This window comes from Camarhynchus parvulus, chromosome 3 (genome assembly GCF_901933205.1).
Source record: "Camarhynchus parvulus chromosome 3, STF_HiC, whole genome shotgun sequence".
NCBI classification, from domain to species: domain Eukaryota; kingdom Metazoa; phylum Chordata; class Aves; order Passeriformes; family Thraupidae; genus Camarhynchus; species Camarhynchus parvulus.
In genome coordinates, this window is record NC_044573.1 from 111445378 (window position 1) to 111460325 (window position 14948).

Genomic DNA, 14948 nt, shown 5'->3' on the forward strand with positions numbered 1-14948 from the left:
TCTTGGGTCTCTTTTGGGTTTTAGTGGTTCTGATGTCCCCATGTCCCTGCAGTGGCGGTGTCACCATGCGGGCCATGCTCTGGGGTTTTCTGTGATTTTCTGGGATCTCTTTGGGATATTTCTGTGTCCTGATGTCCCCGTGTGTCCCCTCAGGGCAGCGCTGTCACCATGCGGGCCGTGCTCTGGGATTTTCTGGGATCTCTCTGTGATGCTTTGATGTCCTGATGTCCCCGTGTGTCCCCTCAGGGCGGTGTCACCATGCGGGCCGTGCTCTGGGGTTTCTTGGGATTTCTTGGGCCACTTTGTGATTTTCTGTGTCCTGATGTCCCCGTGTGTCCCCGCAGGCGGCACTGTCACCATGCGGGCCGTGCTCTGGGGTTTCTTGTGTCTCTCTGTGATGTTTCTGTGTCCTGATGTCCCCGTGTGTCCCTCAGGGCAGCGCTGTCACCATGCGGGCCGTGCTCTGGGACATTTTATGGTTTTTGATGTCCTGATGTCCCCGTGTCCCCTCAGGGCAGCGCTGTCACCATGCGGGCCGTGCTCTGGGACATTTTATGGTTTTCTGTGTCCTGATGTCCCCGTGTGTCCCTCAGGGCGGTGTCACCATGCGGGCCGTGCTCTGGGACCTGCTGCTGCTGTGGCTCTGCGCCCGCGCGCGCGGCGACTGCCGGGGGGACTGCCTGCACTGCGAGCGCCTGCCGCAGCGCCACCGCCTCGACCTGCTCGTGAGTGACACCTGGGACATCCTGGGGGGCTGGGGACACCCTGGGGACATCCTGGGGGGCTGGGGACATCCTGAGGGACAGCAGGGACACCTGGGGACATCCTGAGGGACAGCAGGGACACCTCTGGGCCTGGGGACATCCTGAGTGACACCTGAGGGACACCTCTGGGGCTGGGGACATCCTGAGGGACAGCAGGGACACCTGGGGGGGCTGGGGGACATCCTGAGTGCCACCACTGCTGTCCCTTGTCCCCACACCTGAGGGATTGGGAGCCCCTTTCCTTCTGCTGGGATTCGGGGGACACCGGGAGTGACACCAGTGTCACCTGCTGGGGACATCCTGAGTGACACGGTGTCATGGGACACCGGGATGACACCAGTGTCATCTGGGACAGGGGTGACACGTTCTGAATGGGAGGACACCAGTGTCACTGCTGGGGACATCCTGAGTACACCAGTTACTGCTGGGGACATGGGGAGTGACACCAGTGTCACCTGCTGGGGACATCCTGAGTGACACCGGTGTCACCTGCTGGGGACACCGGGAGTGACACCAGTGTCACCTGCTGGGGACATGGGGAGTGACACCAGTGTCACCTGCTGGGGACATCCTGAGTGACACCAGTGTCACCTGCTGGGGACACCGGGAGTGACACCAGTGTCACCTGCTGGGGACATGGGGAGTGACACCGGTGTCACCTGCTGGGGACATCCTGAGTGACACCAGTGTCACCTGCTGGGGACACCGGGAGTGACACCGGTGTCACCTGGGGGGGACATGGGGAGTGACACCAGTGTCACCTGCTGGGGACATGGGGAGTGACACCGGTGTCCCTTGTCCCCACCCCTGGGGTGTCTGGGTGCCCTTTTCCTTCTCCTGGGGAATTTGGGGACATTTGGGGTTTGGGGAGAAGGTGCCACCCCCTGCCACTGTCACTGTCACTGTCACCGTCATTGTCACCGTCATTGTCACCGTCACCGTCACTGTCACTGTCACTGTTGCTGTCACCGTCATTGTCACTGTCACTGCCACTGCCACTGTCACCGTCACTGTCATTGTCACTGTCATTGTCACTGCCACTGCCACTGTCACCGTCACTGTCATTGTCACTGTCACCGTCACTGTCACCGTCACTGTCACCGTCACCGTCACCGTCACTGTCATTGTCACTGTCATTGTCACTGTCACTGCCATTGTCACTGTCACTGTCATTGTCACGGTCACTGTCGCTGTCACTGTCACTGTCGCTGTCACTGTCATTGTCACCGTCACTGTCACTGCCATTGTCACTGTCACTGTCGCTGTCACCGTCATTGTCACTGTCACTGCCACTGTCCCTGCCACTGTCCCTGCCACTGTCCCTGCCACTGTCCCTGCCACTGTCACTGTCCCTGCCGCTGTCACTTTGGGATTTGGGATCTCCTGGGCTCTCCTGGTGGGATTTGGGATCTCCTGGTGGGATTTGGGCTCTCCTGGTGGGATTTGGGATCTCCTGGGCTCTCCTGGTGGGATTTGGGATCTCCTGGTGGGATTTGGGATCTCCTGGGCTCTCCTGGTGGGATTTGGGATCTCCTGGGCTCTCCTGGTGGGATTCAGCGCCGCCTTGCACTGTTCCCCAAGCGAGGTCCAAGGGAGTCCCACCAGCTCCATGGAGCAGGAGGTCCCTGAGTTCCCCAGGCCAGGCAGGGACAGGGTGGGGGTGACCCAGCCCTGCCCTGGTCCCCAAGGCCACCAAAGCCACCAACCAAGGGTGGGCAAGAACCTGCCCGGGCGGTTTGGGGCGCTCTTCACCGAGGATTCCCAACCTTCTCCGAGCTGGGGACAATTCCAGGAGAATTGTCACCTCGGGAGCCCGGGATGTCCCTGCCAGGACTGGGAGCTGTCACCGCCATGGGATCCATCACCTCCAGCAGCTCAGATCCTCCCAAAGCCCTGGAGATGCCAGCAGAGGACACCCAGATCCTCCCAAAGCCCTGGAGATGCCAGCACAGGACACCCAGACCTTCCAAAGCCCTGGAGATGCCAGCAGAGGACACCCAGACCTTCCAAAGCCCTGGAGATGCCAGCAGAGGACACCCAGACCTTCCAAAGCCCTGGAAATGCCAGCAGAGGACACCCAGAGCCTCCCAAAGCCCTGGAGATGCCAGCACAGGACACCCAGACCTTCCAAAGCCCTGGAGATGCCAGCACAGGACACCCAGAGCCTTCCAAAGCCCTGGAGATGCCAGCAGAGGACACCCAGAGCCTTCCAAAGCCCTGGAGATGCCAGCAGAGGACACCCAGAGCCTCCCAAAGCCCTGGAGATGCCAGCAGAGGACACCCAGAGCCTCCCAAAGCCCTGGAGATGCCAGCAGAGGACACCCAGAGCCTCCCAAAGCCCTGGAGATGCCAGCAGAGGACACCCAGATCCTCCCAAAGCCCTGGAGATGCCAGCACAGGACACCCAGACCTTCCAAAGCCCTGGAGATGCCAGCAGAGGACACCCAGAGCCTTCCAAAGCCCTGGAGATGCCAGCAGAGGACACCCAGAGCCTCCCAAAGCCCTGGAGATGCCAGCACAGGACACCCAGACCTTCCAAAGCCCTGGAGATGCCAGCAGAGGACACCCAGACCTTCCAAAGCCCTGGAGATGCCAGCACAGGACACCCTCGGTGTCTCCACGAGGTCCCATCCCACCGCCCCATTTGGGGCCAGTTCTCCCAGTTTTGGGTTTTTGGAGGAGCCCTCGGGGGAGGCTGGGAAGAGCCGGTGGAGCTCCAGCCCTGAGTGACCACGGTGGGAGCGGTGGCACCGAGGTGGTGGTGCCAAGGTGCAGAGAGGTTCTGCAGGGGCCATGAGACCTCCAGATGTGCCCCAGCCATGGGAATTCCTGGGGTTTTCGGGGCAAAACAAGGAGGTTTTGGTGCATCTCCTGGAGTAAATCCCGAACTCGTCCTTGGGTGGAGGAACCACGGGGAGGATGGACCTGCTGTGAGGAACGGGATGGAGCCAGAGGTGGTTTGGGGGCAAAAAGGATAAAAAATGGATTGGAGGGTTTGAGGAGAGGATGGGAATGCCCACGTGGCTCGCGTGAACCCAGCCGGAAGGATCTCACCAGCATGGAGACGTCGGGATGGAGATGAGGACAACCCTTCCCTCCTGGGCCATCCACCCACGGCTCCTCCGGGAGGTCATCGAGTTTGGGTCTTCCACGGTTTTCTCCTGGATGGTTTTCCCTGGTGCTGGGGTTGGTGGCACCAAAAATGGAATTTCCATGTCCTGTCCAACCTGGAAGGGGATGGGACACAACCATGGTGGGGTTGGTGGCACCAACAATGGAATTTCCATGTCATGTCCAGCCTGGAAAGGGATGGGACACAACCCTGGTGGGGTTGGTGACACCAAAAATGGAATTTCCATGTCATGTCCAACCTGGAAAGGGATGGGACACAACCCTGGTGGGGTTGGTGACACCAAAAACGGACTTTGTGTGTCCTGTCTGGCCTGGAAAGGGACAAGACACAACCATGGTGGGTTTGGTGGCACCAAAACCCCTCAGCAGGGACAGGGCCATGTCTGGCCTGGAAAGGGATGGGACACAACCGTGGTGGGTTTGGTGGCACCAAAAAACGAATTTCCATGTCCTGTCCAGCCTGGAAAGGAACGAGATCCCTGGTGGGTTTGGTGGCACCAAAATCCCACAGCAGGAACAGGGCCATGTCCATGTCCTGTCTGGCTTGGAAAGGGACAGGACACAACCATGGTGGGTTTGGTGGCACCAAAACCCCTCAGCAGGGACAGGGCCATGTCCATGTCCTGTCTGGCCTGGAAAGAGTTGACCCAACCCTGGTGGGTTTGGTGGCACCAAAACCCCACAGCAGGGACAGGGCCGTGTCCATATCCTGTCTGGCCTGTAAAGGGACAGGACCCAACCATGGGGAGTTTGGTGGAACCAAAAAAGGACTTTGCATGCTCTATCTGGCCTGGAAAGGGACAGGACCCAACCCTGGTGGGTTTGGTGGCACCAAAAAGGACTTTCCATGTCCTGTCCAGCTTGGAAAGGAACGAGACACAACCCTGGTGGGTTTGGTGGCACCAAAACCCCTCAGCAGGGACAGGGCCGTGTCCATGTCCTGTCCAGCCTGGAAAGAGTTGACCCAACCCTGGTGGGGTTGGTGGCACCAAAAAGGACTTTCCATGTTCCATCTGGCCTGGAAAGGGATGGGACACAACCCTGGTGGGTTTGGTGACACCAAAAAGGACTTTCCATGTTCCATCTGGCTTGGAAAGGAACGAGACCCAACCCTGGTGGGCTTGGTGGCACCAAAACCCCACAGCAGGGACAGGGCCGTGTCCATGTCCTGTCTGGCCTGGAAAGGGACAGGACCCAACCATGGGGAGTTTGGTGGAACCAAAAAAGGACTTTGTGTGTCCTGTCTGGGCTGGAAAGGAACGAGACCCAACCCTGGTGGGTTTGGTGGCACCAAAACCTCTCAGCAGGGACAGGGCCATGTCTGGCCTGGAAAGGGATGGGACCCAACCCTGGTGGGATGAACCTGGTGGCCAAAGGACGCCGGTGCCAAAGGGACGCGTTGGGATCGGCCGTTCCTGGGGGCTGGAGGAGCTGGAGGTCGCCCTGCCCAGGAGGAAGGATGGAGGAGGATCTGGGAGGCTTCCCACGAATCTCTGGAGAGGTCTTGGAGCTTTTCCATCTCCATCCCGTGGAGCTGCTCCGAAGGCGTGGAGCACGGGAAGGTCACTGGGAGCTGCCAGCGTGGATGGATGGAGGAGCAGCTGGGCCTGACCTTCATCCTGGTGACACCCTTGAGGACAATCCTGGATGGACAAGCCTGGATGACCAGCCCTGAGGCTGGGCCTGACCTTCATCCTGGTGACATCCTCGAGGACAATCCTGGATGGACAAGCCTGGATGACCAGCCCTGAGGCTGGGCCTCACCTTCATCCTGGTGACATCCTCAAGGACAATCCTGGATGGACAAGCCTGGATGACCAGCCCTGAGGCTGGGCCTGACCTTCATCCCGGTGACATCCTCGAGGACAATCCTGGATGGACAAACCTGGATGACCAGCCCTGAGGCTGGGCCTGACCTTCATCCCGGTGACATCCTCGAGGACAATCCTGGATGGACAAGCCTGGAGCAGCAGGACCCTGAAGGATAACGGGACAGGAGAACTCAGCAGAGCTGGGAGGGCTGGTGGGACCCACAGGGTTCTGCTGCCATCCAGAGGAACATTCCCAGCTGGAGAAACCTCGGGAAGAGCAAAGTTCTGTCCATGGGGAGGAACCACTCCAGGCACCAGGAGCTGCCATGGGAATGGGCCAGAGACCCCTGCCCACCTCCGCTGTCCCTTCCTACGCCCATTCTTCTGTCCCTCCTCTGCCACCCCTTCCCACTTCCACCATCTCTTTCCATCTCCATCCCAGACCCTGCCACCTCCACCATCCCTGTCCCACTTCCATCATGTCCCACCTCCACCATCCCTTCCCACCTCCACCATCCCTTCCCAACTCCACCATCCCTGTCCCACCTCCATCCCAGACCCTGCCACCTCCACCATCCCTGTCCCACCTCCACCATCCCTGTCCCACCTCCACCATCCCTGTCCCACCTCCACTGTCCCTTCCCAACCTCCACCATCCCTTCCCACCTCCATCCCGTCCCACCTCCACCACCCCTTCACACCTCCATCATGTCCCACCTTCATCATGTCCCACCTCCGCCATCCCTGTCCCACCTGCACTGTCCCACCCCAGTTCCATTGTGTCCCTCCTCCATCCTGTCCCACCTCCACCATCCCTTCCCACCTCCATCTCAGACCCTGCCACCTCCACCGTCCCTTCCCACCTCCACCCTTCCTTCCCACCTCCACCATCCCTTCCCACCTCCACCGTCCCTTCCCACCTCCACCCTTCCTTCCCACCTCCACCGTCCCTTCCCACCTCCATCCTGTCCCACCTCCACCATCCCTTCCCACCTCCATCCCAGACCCTGCCACCTCCACCCTTCCTTCCCACTTCCACCATCCCTTCCCACCTCCACTGTCCCTTCCCACCTCCATCCTGTCCCACCTCCACTCTTCCTTGCCAACTCCACCATCCCTGTCCCACCTCCATCCCAGACCCTGCCACCTCCACCATCCCTTCCTACCTCCATCCCTTCCCATCTCCACTGTCCCTGTCCCACCTTCATCCTGTCCCACCTCCACCCTTCCTTCCCAACCTCCACCATCCTGTCCCACCTGCATGGTCCCACCCCAGTTCCATTGTGTCCCACTTCCATCCTGTCCCACCTCCACCGTCCCTTCCCACCTCCCTCCTGTCCCACTTCCATCTCTTCCCACCCTCCATCCCATCCCACCTCCACCATCCCATCCTACCTCCAGCCTGTCCCACCTCTACCGTCCCTTCCCACCTCCACCATCCCTGTCCCACCTCCATCCTTTCCCACCATAATCCCTTCCCAGCTCCATCCTGTCTCACCTCCACCGTCCCGCCTCCACCATCCCGGGTCGATGATTTCTGTGCTGTGGGACCCAGCAGAGCTCAGAGTGGTGGAGCAGAGCTCCGGAATTCCATGGGACAGCGTGGGGCAGGGCTGGGGGAGCTTGGAGAGCATCTCCAGAACCTTCCACCCCTCTGGGACAGCGTGGGGCAGAGCTGGGGGAGCTTGGAGAGCATCTCCAGAACATTCCACCCCTCTGGGACAGTGTGGGGCTGGGGGAGCTTGGAGAGCATCTCCAGAACCTTCCACCCCTCTGGCAGTGTCAGTGTCAGGATGGGTGTTGGGTTGGGTGTTGGGATGGGTGACAGTGTTGGGTTGGGTGTCAGTGTTGGGTTGGGTGTCAGGTTGAGGTTCAGGATGGGTGTTGAGATGGGTGTCGGGTTGGGTGTTCAGCTGGGTGTCAGCGTTGGGTGCTGGTGTCAGGAGGGGTGTTGGGTTGGGTGTCAGGTTGAGGTTCAGGATTGGTGTTGGGATGGGTGTCAGTGTCAGGATGGGTGTCAGGTTGGGTGTTCAGTTGGGTGTCAGCGTTGGGTGTTGGCATCAGGAGGGGTGTTGGGTTGGGTGTCAGGCTGAGGTTCAGGACAGGTGTCAGTGTCAGGTTGGGTGTCAGGTTGGGTGTTGGTGTTGGTGTTGGTATGGGTGTCAGTGTTGGGTTGGGTGTCAGGTTGAGGTTCAGGATGGGTGTTGGGTTGGGTGTCAATGATGGATGTCAGTGTCGGGATGGGTGTCAGGATAGGTGTCGGTGTTGGGTTGGGTGTCAATGATGGGTGTCAGTGTTGGGTTGGGTGTCACTGTTGGGATCCGTATCAGGTTGGATGTCAGGTTGCTCCAGCATTGCATTGACGCCACCATTCCCCCAACCCCTCCCCACCCCCTGCCACCACCCGAGGGTCACCGTGTCCCCTGACCGTGTCCCCGTGTCCCCTCAGATCTGCATCCTGGAGCGCCAAGGCCGCCCCCCCGCCCCCCCCCCCCGCCACCTGGGAGCTGTGCGCTGCCACCACCCGAGGGTCACCGTGTCCCCTGACCGTGTCCCCCCCTTGTCCCCTCAGATCTGCATCCTGGAGCGCCAAGGCCAAGCCGTGCCCCGCGCCACCTGGGAGCTGTGCGCTGCCACCACCCGAGGGTCACCGTGTCCCCTGACCCTGTCCCCCCCTTGTCCCCTCAGATCTGCATCCTGGAGTGCGAAGGCCAAGCCGTGCCCCGCGCCACCTGGGAGCTGTGCGCTGCCACCACCCGAGGGTCACCGTGTCCCCTGACCCTGTCCCCCCCTTGTCCCCTCAGATCTGCATCCTGGAGTGCGAAGGCCAAGCCGTGCCCCGCGCCACCTGGGAGCTGTGCGCTGCCGCCATCCGAGGGGCGCCGCGGCCCCGCCGCCTCTCCGGCCGGCCCTGGCCCTCGGGCACGTCGCCCTGGGCACAGCCCCAGCACGAGGAGGAGGAGGAGGAAGAGCAGGAGGACATTTCCCGGCGGCCGGGAGAGCTCCGGGCGGCCAAGGGGGTGCAGAAGAGGTACGGGGGCTTCATCGGGGTGCGCAAGTCGGCGCGGAAGTGGAACAACCAGAAGAGGTTTAGCGAGTTCCTGAAGCAGTACCTGGGCATGGCGCCGCGCTCCAGTGAGTACGGCCGCGGCGGCGGCGCCGGCGACGCCAACGAGATCTAAACGGGATCCAACCATGGGATCCAACCTTGGGATCCAACCTTGGGATCCAACCCTCCTCACCCCGCCCGCCACATCCCATGGGTGCCATCCTACAAGGGGGCCATCACCAAGAGAAACAATCCCATTCGGAAACACGGCTCGGAAACGCCGGCGCCGGCCACAGGGAGGGACACGGCGGGGACACGGCGGGGACACGGCGGGAGGGAGCGCGGGGACACCGGGGGCAGCTTGGGGTCACCTTCAAGTCACCTACAGGTCACCCTAGGGGTCACTTTGGGGGCACCTTTGGGTCACCTTCAGGTCACCCTAGGGGTCACTTTGGGGGCACCTTTGGGTCACCCTCAGGGTCCCCTGTGGGGACACCTTTGGGGTCACCTTAGGGGTGCCTTTGGGGGCACCTTGGGGGCACCTTTGGGTCACCTTCAGGTCACCCTCGGGGTCACTTTGGGGGCACCTTTGGGTCACCCTCAGGTCACCCTCAGGGTCACCTTTGTGGTCACTGTGGGGCACCTTTGGGGGCACTTTGGGTCATCTTCAGGTCACCCTTGGGGTCACCTTCAGGTCACCCTTGAGGGTGCCTTTGGGGGCACCTTTGGGGGCACCTTTGGGGTCACCTTTGAGTCACCTTCAGGTCACCCTTGGGGTCACCTTGGGTACACTTTGGGGGTGCCTTTGGGTCATTTTCAGGTCACCCTTGGGGCCTTGGGGGCACCCTCAGGGTCACCTTTGGGGGCACCTTTCGGGCACCTTGAGGTGACCTTCAGATCACCCTCGGGGTCACCTTGGGGGTGCCTTTGGGGGCAACTTTGGGGCACCTTGGGGGCACCTTTGGGGTCCCTTCAGATCACCCTCAGGGCCACCCTGGGGGCGCCTTTCAGGCACCTTGGGGTCACCCTCGGGGTCACCTTTGGGGTCACCCTTGGAGTCACCCCTGTGGTCACCGCTGGGGACACCTTTGTGGTCACCTCTGGGGTGACCCCGCCTGCGAGATTGCCCTCAATGTCACCTTTGGGGGCGCCTTCAATGTGACCTTTGGGGGCACCTTTGGGTTGCGCTTGTGGTCACCCTGGGTGTCACCTCCAGGATCACCTTTGGGGTGACCCTGCCTTTGAGGTCGCCTTTGTTGTCACCTTTGGGTGGCCCTCGGGGTCACCTCTGAATTCACCTTCAGGGTCATCTTTGGGGTTACCACTGGGGTCACCCTTGGTGTCACTTTGGGGTCACTTTGGGGTCACCTTTAGGTCGCCCCCAGGGTGCCCTCAGTGTCACCCTTGGGGTCACCTTTGGAGTCACCTCCCAGGTCACCACTGGGGTCACCTTCAGTGTCACTCTGGGGTCTCACCTTTGGTGTCACCTTCCAGGTCACTTCAGTGTCACCCCCAGGCTGCCCTCGGGGTCACCTTCGAGGTCACCCTTGGGGTCACCTTCGGGGTCACCGTCAGGGTCACCTTTGGGTCATTCCCAGGGCTGCCCTCAGTGTCACCTTTGGGGTCACCCCTGGTGTCACCTTTGGGGTCACTTCAGAATCACCTTTGGGGTCACCCCTGGTGTCACCACTGGGGTCACCTTCAGTGTCACCACTGGGGTCATCCCTGGTGTCACCTTTGGGGTCACTTCAGAATCACCTTTGGGGTCACCCCTGGTGTCACCTTTGGGGTCACCCCTGGTGTCACCTTTGGGGTCACCTTCAGAGTCACCACTGGTGTCACCACTGGTGTCACCTTCAGTGTCACCTTTGGGGTCACTTTCAGTGTCACCACTGGGGTCACCCATGGTGTCACCACTGGTGTCACCTTCAGTGTCACCTTTGGGGTCACCCCTGGTGTCACCTTTGGGGTCACCTTCAGTGTCACCTTTGGGGTCACCCCTGGTGTCACCCCTGCTGTCACCACTGGGGTCACCTTCAGTGTCACCTTTGGCGTCACCTTAAGTGTTACCTTTGGGGTCACTTCAGAGTCACCACTGGTGTCACCTTCAGTGTCACCTTTGGGGTCCTCCTTGGTGTCACTCTCAGGTCCCCTCGGTGTCCCCTCAGTGTCCCCTCGGTGTCCCCTCAGTGTCCCCTGCCAGGGCTGCTGCTCCAGGTCCAGCAGGGGTCGGTTCCCCCAATAAAAAATTGGGAAAAAAAATCATCAAAATTCCAAAGAAATGTTTTAAAAAAAAGAGGAGTTTTTTATCAATGAAATTGAAAAATTTTAAAAAAATTAATTTAAAAAATTAAAATTCCAATTTAAAACAGAATTTCCAAATAATTTTCAATAAAGAAGAAAAATGCAAATTTCAAGGCATGAAAAGAAAATAATTCCAAGAGGCTTCAAAAGGATGAATGGAAAATATTGAAAAGAAATCAAAATCAGTTTAAAAGAATTGAAAAGAAATTAAAAATAAATTTTAAAAATTTTAAAAGAAATAAAGGGTAAATTTCAAAAATATTGTAAAGAAATAAAGGACAAATTACAAAAATATTTTCAAAGGAATAAAAAGAGATTTCAAAAATATTCTAAGAAATAAAAGCAAATGTTTAAAATATTTAAAAGGAATAAAGAATGGAATTATTTAAAAGAAATTTAAAAAATCAAAATTATTTAAAAGATGTTTAAAAAATGAATTCAAATATTTAAATTAAATGGAAGAAAAGAATTTTAAAAAAGTTTAAAGGTGAATAAAATCCTAATGAAATTCAATTCAATTAAAAAGAAATATTCCGAAAAAATTGGAATACATTTTAAAAAATGAAATAATAAAAAGAAAATCAAGAAAAAGAAAAGGAAGAGAAATGAAAATAAGTTAAAAATAAAAAGAAATTAAAAATAAAAATAAATTTAAAATAAAAATAAATTTAAAATAAAAGAAATAAAATAAAAATAAATGAAAATAAAAGAAATAAAAATAAAAATAAATGAAAATAAATGAAATAAAAATAAAAATAAATGAAAATAAAAGAAATAAAAGGACTAAAAATAAAATTTCAATCAATCAAAGCAGAACCCCATTTCAAATGAAGCAATTCCTGCCCAGAACTCTCCAGTCCCACGCTGCAATTTCCCCAAAAACAATTTCCCAAATTTGGGAGAATTTTCACATTTTTTCCACTTTTTTAAATCAAATTTTTTCCTTTTTTTGTCCTCCCCACTTGGAATCTCCCCAAACTCCAAAATTCTCCTCCACCGCTCTTGGCTCAGCTGCTTTGGCCTTTTCCTTCTTTTTTTACCATTTTCCCCCCTTTTTTACATTTTTTTCTCTTTTTTGCCCTTTTATTCCTGACTTTGAAATTTTTTTCTCTTTTTTTCCCTTTTTTCCTCCCTCTTTTACATTTTTTTCCTCTTTTTTCCCCTCTTCATTTCCCATTTTCCACCACTTTTTAAATTCTTTTTTTCTCTTTTACCCCACTTTTTACATTTTTCCTTTTTTCCCTTTTCCCCCCACTTTTAAAACTTTTTTCTCTTTATTTTCCTTTTTCCCTCCCTTTCTTTCCTCTATTTAATTTCATTTTCCCTTCCTTTTCCCCATTTTATATATTTTATTTTATTTTATTTATTTTCCCCCTTCCTTTTCCATTTTATTTTGTATTTTTTTCCCTTTTCCCCTTCATTTTCCCCAATTTTTTTTAATTTTCCCTCTCTTTCCCCATTTCACTTCCCCCTTTTTAAAAATTTCCCTTCCTTAATTTAATTTAATTTAATTTTATTTAATTTTATTTTATTTTTCCCCTTCCTTTCCCCAATTTTTTTTAATTTTCCCTCTCACTTTCCCCCATTTCACTTCCCCCTTTTTTAAACTTTCCCTTCCTTTTCCTTAATTTAATTTAATTTTATTTTTTTTTATCTTTCCGTTCCTTTTCCCTATTTCATTTTACATTTTTTTCCTTTTCCCCTTCTTTTTCCCCAATTTTTTTTACATTTCCCTCTCTCTTCCCCCCATTTCACTTCCTCCTTTTTTAAACTTTCCCTTCCTTTTCCTTAATTTAATTTAATTTAATTTAATTTACTTTAATTTAATTTTTAATTTTCCCCTTCCTTTTCCCTGTTTCATTTTACATTTGTTTTTTCCTTTTCCCCTTTCTTTTCCCCGCTTTTATTTGATATTTTCTGTAGCGTTCCGGCACCGCCTCCCGGCCCGGCCGAGGCCCAATTAACCCAAGCCCGCCTCGGGCCCGGCCGCGCGCGCTCCCGGCGGGACCCGAAGCGCTTCGGCTCCGGAGCCCCGAGGCCGCCAAAGCTCCGCCCGCCACGAGCCGACGGCTCCCGAGCGCTCCCGAAGGCTCCCGAGCGCTCCCCCGAAGGCTCCCGAGCGCACCCGAGGGCTCTCCTGACGTTTCCCGGGCTCCCCCGACGGTTCCTGACGGTTCCCGAGGGCTCCCCACACGGTTCCCGTCAGATCCCACCGGTTCCCGAGGGCTCCCCCGACAGTTCCCGCCGGCTCTCGAGCGCTCCTGAGGGATCCCCAGACGGTTCCTGCCGGTTCCCGACGGTTCCCGAGGGCTTCCGAGGGCACTCCCCGCCAGATCCCGACCGCTCCCGAGCATTCCCCTGACGGTTCCTGAGGGCTCCCCCAACGGTTCCCGCCGGTTCCCGAGGGCGGCCCCTACCGGTTCCCGATGGGCTCTACCAGTTCCTGAGGGCTCCCCCGCCGGTTCCCGAGGGCTCCCGACAATTCCTGAGGGCTCCCCCGACGGTTTCTGCCGGCTCCCCGAGAGTTCCTGAGGGCTCCCCCGCCGCTTCCCGAGGGCTCTCCCACCGCTTCCCGAGGGCTCCTGAGGGCTCTTCCGACGGCTCCCGCCAGATCCCGACGGCTCCTGAGGGCTCCCGCCGATTACCGGGCGCTGCTCCTACCGGTTCCCAAGGACTCCCCCGACGGTTCCTGACGGTTCCCGAGGGCTCCCCCGCCGGTTTCCGAGGACTCCTGAGGGCTCTCCCGACGGTTTCCGACGGTTCCCGAGGGCTCCCCCGAGGGCTCCTGAGAGCTTTTCCGACGGTTTCCGAGGGCTCCTGAGGGCTTCCGCCGGTTACCGAGCGCTGCCCCTACCGGTTCCCGAGGACTCCCCCGACGGTTCCTGACGGCTCCCGAGGGCTCCCCCGCCGGTTCCTGAGGGCTCCCCCGCCCGTTTCCGAGGATTCCTGAGGGCTCTCCCGACGGTTTCCGACGGTTCCCGAGGCCTGCCCCGCCGGCGCCCGAGGGCTCCTGAGGGCTCCCGCCGATTACCGAGCGCTGCCCCTACCGGTTCCCGAGGGCTCCCCCGGCGGCTCCTGAGGGCTCTGCCGACGGTTTCCGACGGTTCCTGAGGCCTCCCCCGGCGGCTCCCGGCGGCTCCTGAGGGCTCTCCCGACGGTTTCCGACGCTTCCCGAGGGCTCCCGCGCCGGCTCCCGAGCGTTTCCGAGGGCTTCCCCGAGAGGTCCCGAAGGTTTCCGAGGGTTCCCGAAGGTTTCCGAGGGTTTCCGAAGGTTTCCGAGGGTTGCCGAGGCCGCCGTGAGGGCGGGAGGATCCGCGCGGAACCGGCGCCGAACGCGAGGGGAGGAAAATGGGAATTTTGCCCCCCAAAATTGGGATTTTTGCTGAAAAAAATTGGGATTTTTGTGGGGAAAAATGAATTTTTTCTGGAAAAAAAATTGAATTTTTGCGCCCCCTCCAAAATTCTGAATTTTTGCAAAAAAGAGAGGAATTTTTGCCCCAAAAAAGTGGAATTTTTACCAAAAAAAAAATCAAAATTTTGCCCCCAAACCGCCAGACATTTTGCCAGAAAAAAATAGAATTTTTGCAAAAACCAAAAATCGGAATTTTTGCAAAAAACCCTGAATTTTTGCAAAAAAGTGGCATTTTTGAAAAAAAAAAATGAATTTTTGTGGAAAAAAATTGAATTTTGGCCAATAAAAGATGAATTTTTACAAAAAAATTTGGAATTTTTGCCCAAGAAAAGGAATTTTTGCCAGAAAAAATTGAAATTTTTGCCCCAAAAATAGAGGATTTTTTGTCAAAACGAAATTGGAATTTTTACCCCAAAATCTTGAATTTTGCCCCCAAAAAATGGAATATTTGCCAAAAATTGAATTTTTGCCCACAA

The 14948-nt window shown here is 56.0% G+C and overlaps 1 protein-coding gene across 2 annotated transcripts; it reads left to right on the plus strand.

Moving 5' to 3' along the window:
* Positions 1-605: 605 nt before the first annotated feature.
* Positions 606-14664, plus strand: PNOC (prepronociceptin). Of its 2 annotated transcripts, XM_030945691.1 has the most exons (3): positions 606-725; positions 8512-8842; positions 12984-14664. In XM_030945691.1, exons 1-3 carry the CDS (start codon positions 606-608, stop codon positions 13022-13024), a joined length of 492 nt encoding a protein of 163 aa, XP_030801551.1. In that variant the 3' UTR covers positions 13025-14664. The 2 variants fall into 2 exon arrangements, with proteins under 2 accessions (XP_030801551.1, XP_030801549.1); XM_030945689.1 differs by lacking the exon at positions 12984-14664 and having other exon boundaries at positions 8512-9067.
* Positions 14665-14948: the final 284 nt, after the last annotated feature.

What these genes read in the sequence shown, in the direction of transcription:
- PNOC (XM_030945689.1), top strand. Translation starts at nt 606, where the DNA reads ATGCGGGCCGTGCTCTGGGACCTGCTGCTGCTGTGGCTCTGCGCCCGC. An exon ending in GCCACCGCCTCGACCTGCTC is followed by an intron (nt 726 to 8,511) that starts GTGAGTGACACC and finishes TTGTCCCCTCAG; the next exon opens with ATCTGCATCCTGGAGTGCGA.